The 8,035-nt window shown below is 48.6% G+C and overlaps 1 protein-coding gene across 1 annotated transcript in view; it reads right to left on the bottom strand.

Annotated features, from left to right (window-relative positions):
* Tmem225b (transmembrane protein 225B) overlaps positions 1–7,578 on the bottom strand; it is a 27,869-nt gene extending 20,291 nt beyond the window's left edge. Inside the window, exons 1-3 of the mRNA XM_012514394.2 lie at positions 7,453–7,578; positions 3,119–3,329; positions 803–949 (exon numbers count right to left, since the gene is read on the bottom strand). Of these exons, the coding sequence (XP_012369848.1) occupies positions 803–949; positions 3,119–3,329; positions 7,453–7,494 (400 nt within the window). The 5' untranslated portion in view covers positions 7,495–7,578. The remainder of the gene's footprint in view (positions 1–802; positions 950–3,118; positions 3,330–7,452) is intronic.
* Positions 7,579–8,035: the final 457 nt, after the last annotated feature.

Genomic DNA, 8,035 nt, shown 5'->3' with positions numbered 1-8,035 from the left:
AGGAAGGAAGGAAGGAAGGAAGGAAGGAAGGAAGGAAGGAAGGAAGGAGATAAGAAGGGAAGGAGGGAGGGAGGGAGAGAAATAAGGAGGGAAAGAAGGAAGGAAGGAAGGGAGGAAGGAAGGAAGGAAGGACGGAAGGAAGGAAGGAAAGAAAGGAAGGAAGATTTACTTCATTTGTATTATATATTTTAATTATAGTTCTTTGCATGATTTTATGACAGTCACTGGAAAAAAGAAGTGACAACTTAGATATATGACTCCAAGCAAACAAAGTCAGATCTGGAAATGTAGAATGTTAAGAAGCCCCCCAAAAGAGGCATGATATGGGCTGGCGAGATAGCTCAGTGATCTAAAGCACCTGCCTAGAGAAGTGCACAGGGATCATGGGTCGATCCCCGGCACCACATGCCATGCCAGCTCTGCCCCCAGGGTGGGCTGAGCCAGCCACACACAAAAAAAGAGGCATCATAAATTTTAAGATAATAGGTATGGCAGTAGATTACTTCATAAAGAAGGCAAAAAAGGGGAACCTAAAAATCATACTTCTTGCCACACATGATAGCATGTGTTCATAATCCCAACTACTGAGAAGGTTAAGGCAGGAGAATCACAAGTTCAATGCCAGCCTAGGCAATTTAGCAAAATCTTGTCCCAAAATGAGAAGGGCTGGGAATGTAGCCCAGTGATAGAGCACTTGATTAGCATGCAAGAGGTATTTGACCCACCCGTGATGGAAAAATAAATGATGCTTCTATTGACACCACAGAAAACAAATGCTCACTTCCTTTGCCCCACTCCACACCTGTGAGAAAGCTGATGAAGCCTGACATGACACTGGGCCTCTGGATCCCCCAGAAGAAGTTGGATGCAAACGACACCATGAAGAAGGTGGTAAGCAAGGCCAAGACGACTGCAGAGAGTAGGAAGATCCGGCCGAGGAAGATGTAAGCTGCAGGGGAGAGAGATTGAGAGAGAGCTGGGGCTGGAGCTGTGGACCCTGCCCCTCAAGGGAAGAACCATAGCCTGGCACAGATGGCCTTGGAGTCTCTAGACACTTGGGTCCCAAAGGATGGCCTTGGAACCAATGCTGGGAACCTGCTACATTGTCTTGAAAAATGCTCTGGCTTCACCATTTTTGTTTCCATTAACATAGAAAGTAATGAAAAACTAACTTGATTGACAATGTTAGGCACTGAAATCATCAGGTCTAATAAACTTCACTGCATGCATCTGGTTCTATCAAATCACGGGGGGGGGGAGAACATATCTTGTATATTTAGGGAAAATGATGACTTTAATAAACACCACAAAATCAAAACTCTCCTAATAAAATTTATCACATGTGCAAATGTGAAGACTCACAACTGTGCTGATTTTGTAAAGTGATTCACTCATGGAAAAGCAGAGCTCCATAGGATCAAAACATTCTGAATTTTACAAGAACCCCCTCTTACTCCTACTTAATTTTTTTGGTTAATAGGGTAAGTGGAGCATCAAAACTACTAGAGCCAGAGCCTGGGAATAGGGTGATTTATTCTGCTGTCAGCATGATTCAGACCACATTAAAACTACTTTGCGAGAAATACACATCTGGAAGTGGTACAAAAGGCTGGTCTTGCTGAAGTCCCAGACCTTCCAGAGCCTCCCATTGGGTTAAATTGGTAGTGCTCACCTAGGGACAGTCTTTGCCCCTCAAGTATTTAATAATGGCTAGAGATATTCTGGCTTTCCGAACTGGAGAAAAGTGGGTGATGTTAACAGCATCTAAGGGGTAGAAGAGGGCAGGGATAGTATTACCTATCCTGAAAGATATAAGAAAGCCTCCACATAAAAAGATTTTAGCCAAAAATGTCAGCAGTGCCAAGTTTGAGAAAACCTGGGTCAAAAAGCTCACAAGATCAGAGCCATCTTCTTCAAGTACCTTTTCCTATTTCTTTTCCTTTTATTTTTTATTTAGGTATTTGGTACAGGGTCTCACCATGCAGCTCAGACTCATAGTGATCCTCCTATTTTCAGCCTCCCCAGTGCTGGGATTACAGGCATGCGCCACTATGTCCAGACTTGCCTTTTCCTACTTCTAAGAGGTAACCCTGAGTCTCCCTGAGTCATATCTTTAACTAGATAGATATCCTTATGGCCCTCAAAAGTCCCTTGTCGGGCCTAGATATATAAATCAGTGTGGTATGCCTGTTTTGCATATAAAAGGCCCTGAGTTCAATCCCTATCACAAAAAAAAAAAAATGTGTATACATGATCTTGAGAGGCTGGGCTTGGTGGCACATGCCTGTTATCTCAGCACATGGGAGGCTGAGGCAGGAGGATTGCCATGAGCTTGAGGCCAGCCTGGACTACATAGTCCAAGGACAATCTGAACTTCCAGCAAGACTTTTTCTAAATAATAATAATAATAATAATAATAAACCGGGGCTGGTGAGATGGCTCAGTGGTCTAAAGCACCTATTTAGAACAAGCTTAGCAAAGCACAGGGACCACGGTTCAATCCCCCAGCACCACATACCAGCCAGCCCCGCCCCGTGGTGGGCTGAGCTGGCCACACACACACACACACACACACACACACACACACACACACATAAATACATAGAATTTAAAAAATAATAATAATAATAATAAACCATTATCTTTAAAGCCTTCACAGCCTTCTAAAGTCATACAGCTGTGTCCATTCCCTCTCAAATATGGTTCCCAGGCCTGAGCACACTGTCTGCAGGGCAGAAGAGGCCAAAATTCAGCCTTATAAGCTGCTAACCAGGCTCCTCCCCCTGGCCAGAATCTGTGCCCACCCATGAGAGTGCTGCGTGAGCAAACCCGTGGCAGCCCTCAGGAGCAGAGCAGAAACCCCTCTGTTAGTCCACCTACAGCACTCCACACCTAGAAATAAGCTTTGCTCCTGGCATGTTTGTCTCTATTCCAGTGGTCAAAGTGACATTACTAGCCCCTTCCCAGCATCCCACTGTCCTCTTACCCCAACAGAATTGTGACTCAGAGAAGACATCCTCATGGACCCATTAAATTTTCTCCTCTGCCCACAGCCTGCCCAGTCAACCACACTGGCCCCATCTCTCCTTCCCCCATCCTCGTTCCCATCCCTCCTTACCGGAAAAGGCTTGAGGCTGCAAGCATTTCATATGGAAACAGTCCTCAAACAGGCCACTGAAAAACACTTCATGGGACTCCTCATTTACCAGACGTACCCAGAAAGGAAAGATGGAGGTCACCAGTACAAGCAGGTAACCCAGAGAGGCCAAGACCAGGGCAATGATCCAGATGAACCTCTTTATGCCTTTGTCCTCAAAAGCCAGTCTCACCTGTACAAAGGAAAAGTGATGGCAGAGGGGGAACATCTCCACATTCTCCTCTGGCACAGGGTAAGGGAGGCAATGCCCATGGAAATGAAGGTACTGGGCAGAGCACCCAGGTAATGCTCTGTCAATGGGAATTTCTTTCTCCTGATTAACTTTACAACCTGTAAGACTCCCCAAACATGCACAAAATATCTGCTGCTGACTCACTAGTGGTCTTAAGCATAGCAAGCACCCTCTCTCAGCACCAGTTTCATCCTGTAGCAAAATGAGAAGGTCAGCCTCGCCCCCTGAAGCCTTCTGCAGTCCTAGTCTTTCCATCCTGCTGGTGTCCATGCCACTGCAAGCCAGACACCTCCAGCAGCCTCTTCAGTATCAGTTGTTTGTGTTTTGATTGCAGGCTGAGGACCTGGGGCAGGGGAGCCCAGTCTCAAGTGCCCTTACTCAGTGACAGCCTTCTGGCCACAAGAACCCAGATAGGGGAGAGGCACATCTGGCCAGAGAAAACTATCTGCTGAAAAATGACAAGTTCTATGCACACAGAAGGGTTTGCTTTTAATTCTGCTGCTCCCTGGAGCTTCCTGAAGGCCCAAGTGCTCTCTAGGCCTAGGGGTCAAGGCCACCCACTAAGGAGCCCTCTTCCATAGAGTCCCTCACCCCAACCTGATTTCTCTCTCTCTACCCTTGTCAGTAAGATGTCTTCTGAAAGACCAGCTGGGCTATGCTAAGTAAGTGCTGGCTGGTCTTGGCTGCAGGAGCCCTCAGGCATTGTCTCAGCTTTGCGACTTCCTCACTGTGTCACTGAGAGAATTTACTCAAATGCTCTGAACCTTGATTTCACCATTTGGAAAAGGGAGAATATAACTGCCCAAGAAGGCCACTGAGAGGACCAAATCAAGTAATGTATATGAACATTAAACCCTGCTCTGTGTCTGAGTGCTTCATTAAAGTGGGGGAGCAGGAGCAGGGATGGAAGGTAGCTTCCCATATTCAAACCTCCCTGCGGAAGAAAGAGCTGGTAGCCAGTCACAACTTCAGGGCACAACTCAGAGCACACGCACTGCATGCCCTTCTATTTTCGTAAGCCTGGGAGCCCTAGGGTTTCCTCTAATTTTCCTACAAGTAATGAGGGAAAAGCAGAGGAAGGAAAAGAGAAGCTAGAAGCCTGATGAGCTTCAGGAAAAGCAGGCCCAGTCAGGATGCATCAAGGGCACTGGGATGAGCCTGGCTATCTGGCAGGGCATTAGCTGAAATAAAGATGAAAGACTGCAAGGTAAGTGAGGGGCACAACAAAACAAGAGCCCTTCTTTCAAAGCCACACTCAAAGCTGGGTCTGGGTGCTTCTGACCAGGGCTCCATGTGGCAGCAGGACAGTTTTCAAACCGTGCCTAGTGAGTACAGAAGGCAAGGCCATGGGAGAGGGGGTGCCGTTCCCCTCTCTCCTGCACACTGTGCAAGCTCCCATGCTTGCCACCATTACAGTCCTGATGCGGACCCTTGCTGCAGCCAAGGAAGGGAGCATCTTGGACAGCTGCTGAGCCCTGCAGTCCAGCAAGCCTGGTGGTAGAGGGGAGAGATGCAGGTCCTTCCTAGCACGCCAACACCAAAGATGCTGATCACTGTGAGTGGGAAATATTCCTCCAAGTCAAGCTGGCTTGGAAACATCCTGATGGACTCCCTCTTTTCTCTGTCAGTCACGAGTTTTTCTCTTCTTCCCACCTGAGGAACTGTATCCTCTCCTCTCTAAAAGCTTTCCTCTGACCTTCCACTCACTTTTCAGGCCCGACTGACACATCCATCTCAGAACCTCAGCTTTCTTTGCTCTACTGTGACAGAGTGGGCTGGACCAGATTTATAAGAAGTCCTAACCAAAATCCACAGTAAAGAGTCAACCACATCTTATCCCCTGGATTCCAGATGGTGGCATAGGCTGGGCACATCATCTGACAGCTGGCCCTTCTGCACATACCCCATCTAACCCTTTCTAGAAGTGACCTGGTCCTGCCCTGTTTCCATCACCCTCACTCACACTGACTTCAGCCTTGAATTGATGCTATTTTCTCCCTTCCCTTCACACATCTATCTCATCGGCCATCCTCACCCACTCAGGCTTCCTTTCCTAAAGTTCTCATACCACCCATCTTCCCTAACTCCACACCTATATGCCTCCTTCCACACACAGAACATAACAATCAAAGCACACCAGCCTCCAAGTCTGGGCTCCCTCCAGCATGCTTTCTCTGTTCCCCTAAGCCAATGATAGCTTTTAGACCTTTCAAAGATAACAAACAGGGCTGGGGAGATAGCTAAGTTGAATAAGTGCTTGCTTGGCAAGCTCAAGGGCCTGAGTGAAATCCCTGGCTCCGCAAAAAAAAAAAAAAAAGAAAAAGAAAAATGATAACAAACAGCCCACTGCAGCATGTGTGCCACAGGTTTGTCACCACTATTGCAAACTCTTCAGATGAAGAACTTCCTTCTCTGAAGAGCCTGTTCTGACCACTCCACACAGTCCTCACAGACAACAGTCCTTGCCCACTCCCTGAAAAAAAAAATGAACTATACACTTACTTGTTGTACCAGAACATCACAGGCCAACTAGTGGGGACTGAAGGATGCAACCAGATGGTACTCAGAGACTCTTGGTAAATACTGAGGGGAGGCACACATCTGTGCATCACACAGGACAGAACTAACATTTCGCCAGCCTAGGGTGCCCCCATTTCAGGCTGACCACTCTCTGGTGATGAGGACTTTGTTCTTTTCCCCTGGCACCAGGACCCCCGTGAAGAGCCCATAGCACATGCATTTTAAGACAGGCACTGATACAGACCCAAATGGAGGAGAACAGCCACTTCAGTCTTAAACAGAGAGCCAAAGAGAAGGATTGACTGATGGAGGATCCCACACAGTCAGTGCACTTGAGGTCCAGGATCCTGCATCATCTCACCAGATTCCAGCAGTTCAGTGATTCCCAAATTTAGGGGAGCCAGTGATTGCTTGTGTTCTTGTTGTTTGGGTTATTTACCTCACCAGAAATAGAATCCAGGACTCAAGCAAACTAGGCAAACACTCTACCGCTGCTACATAGCTACATCTCCAGGCCCCAGGAATTCTTTTTTTTTTTTTTTTTTTTAACTAAGAGGCTTGTGCATGAGACAAAAGGAGAAAGAAGTAGGGAGATGGAATTATTAAGCTTTTGTTTCCACTCTAGCATTCGAAACACCTGTCATTCATTACTACCCTGAATTTTTTAAAATATTATTTTCAAAATGGCCTATGAAAAAAAAGGGGGGGTGGGGAGATGGCTCAGGGGCCGGGGAGATGGCTCAGTGCAATAAGTGCTTCCCTGGCAAGCACAAGGGCCTGAGTTCAATCCCTGGTTCCGCCAAAAAAAAAAAAAAAAAAAAAGGCCTATGACTCCTCAGTAGAAGCTTGTGCACTCAGTGGTGCCTTATCAGGATCTGGGGGTGACTGACCCGGCTGAAAGTGACCCAATTCAGGCCCTGCAAGGTCTGAACTGAAGCCTGGCACCTCCCTGGGATAGTAAGAAGAGGCCAGACCTAAATCCCATGGGGTTGGGCTGGGGAAGGGACCACAGAAGGAAGTGTCCTGGCGGTGGGGGAGGTTACTCCTGACTGCTTCCAGCCCTAATTTGTGAGAACTTGGACTGAAAACTGACCAAGTCATAGGCAAAGCTTCCTTCCTGCTATCAACAGTCGGCCCTGTCCTCGGACTGTCAAGGCTTTGCCTCCCAACGACCCCAAAGCCACAGGGACATTTTCCAGGTCTGCCTGTCCCCTGTCCCCTGGGGCAGTCGGGGGTGCCTGATTAGGGCCTGTGGCTGAGCACTGAGGAGGGGACTTCATGCCCTCCGCTCTCCCACCCTCAGAGACCCTTCTTCTCTCACCAGAGCACTGTGGGAGTCTCCCGTCCCATCCCATCCCAGGGAAAGGCTTCCCTGGGGGAAGGGAGTTTGCCCTTAGCCTCGACCCACCGTGGTTCCTTCTCTGGGCTTCCGTTAGGCCTCCCTCAGATCCTGCCCAGCACACTCTAGGGCCTGCCCCTGGGCCAAGCCCGGCCCTCTGGTGGGGTGCTAGGAGTGCCAGCTCCGCTCCACCCTGCACCTCACCTGCCCCACATCGCAGCTCGAGTCCGCACGTTGGGCCGCCATGTTGGCCTCGCTCACAGACCGGTAGGAGTTGGAGTCATCCAGAGTCGGAGGGTTCCGAATTTAAATTCCAGCTCTGCCACCAACCAGAAGGGTTATTTTGGGTAAATCACTTCTTCCTGGGTACTAGTTTTCTCATCTGTAAACTGAAAATAACACGCGGTAAGCCTGTTAGATTGCTGAAAGGGGTCCAGCGATCTGCCTCGAAAAGACTCTCTGCAGACACGGCACTAAATGACAGCTAACCCTAGAGGGAAAGAAAGAGAAGACCCTCCGGTTGCTGCACAGGAACCGTGTTCCTATCCCTCAGATCCCCTGCAGACAGACCAGCCCCCTCTCACATTCAACGCCCGTTTGCCCTCCCACAATCCAGCCTGTCTGCCCCTACCACTGGCGCTAGTGACAACCCCCACCCCACCCAGGCCGCTTTGAACGTGGGGAAAACTCCGAAGAAATAGGCACTGGTTGGAGGAAGACACTTTCAGTCTGGGGTGATTCTAGCAGCAAGAGAAGCTACCCTGGGCTAGATAAATCACCAGTCCCC

The sequence above is a fragment of the Octodon degus genome, unplaced genomic scaffold (assembly GCF_000260255.1).
Source record: "Octodon degus isolate 3935 unplaced genomic scaffold, OctDeg1.0 scaffold00031, whole genome shotgun sequence".
Taxonomy (NCBI): domain Eukaryota; kingdom Metazoa; phylum Chordata; class Mammalia; order Rodentia; family Octodontidae; genus Octodon; species Octodon degus.
This window is presented reverse-complemented; position numbering and strand designations above follow the sequence as displayed.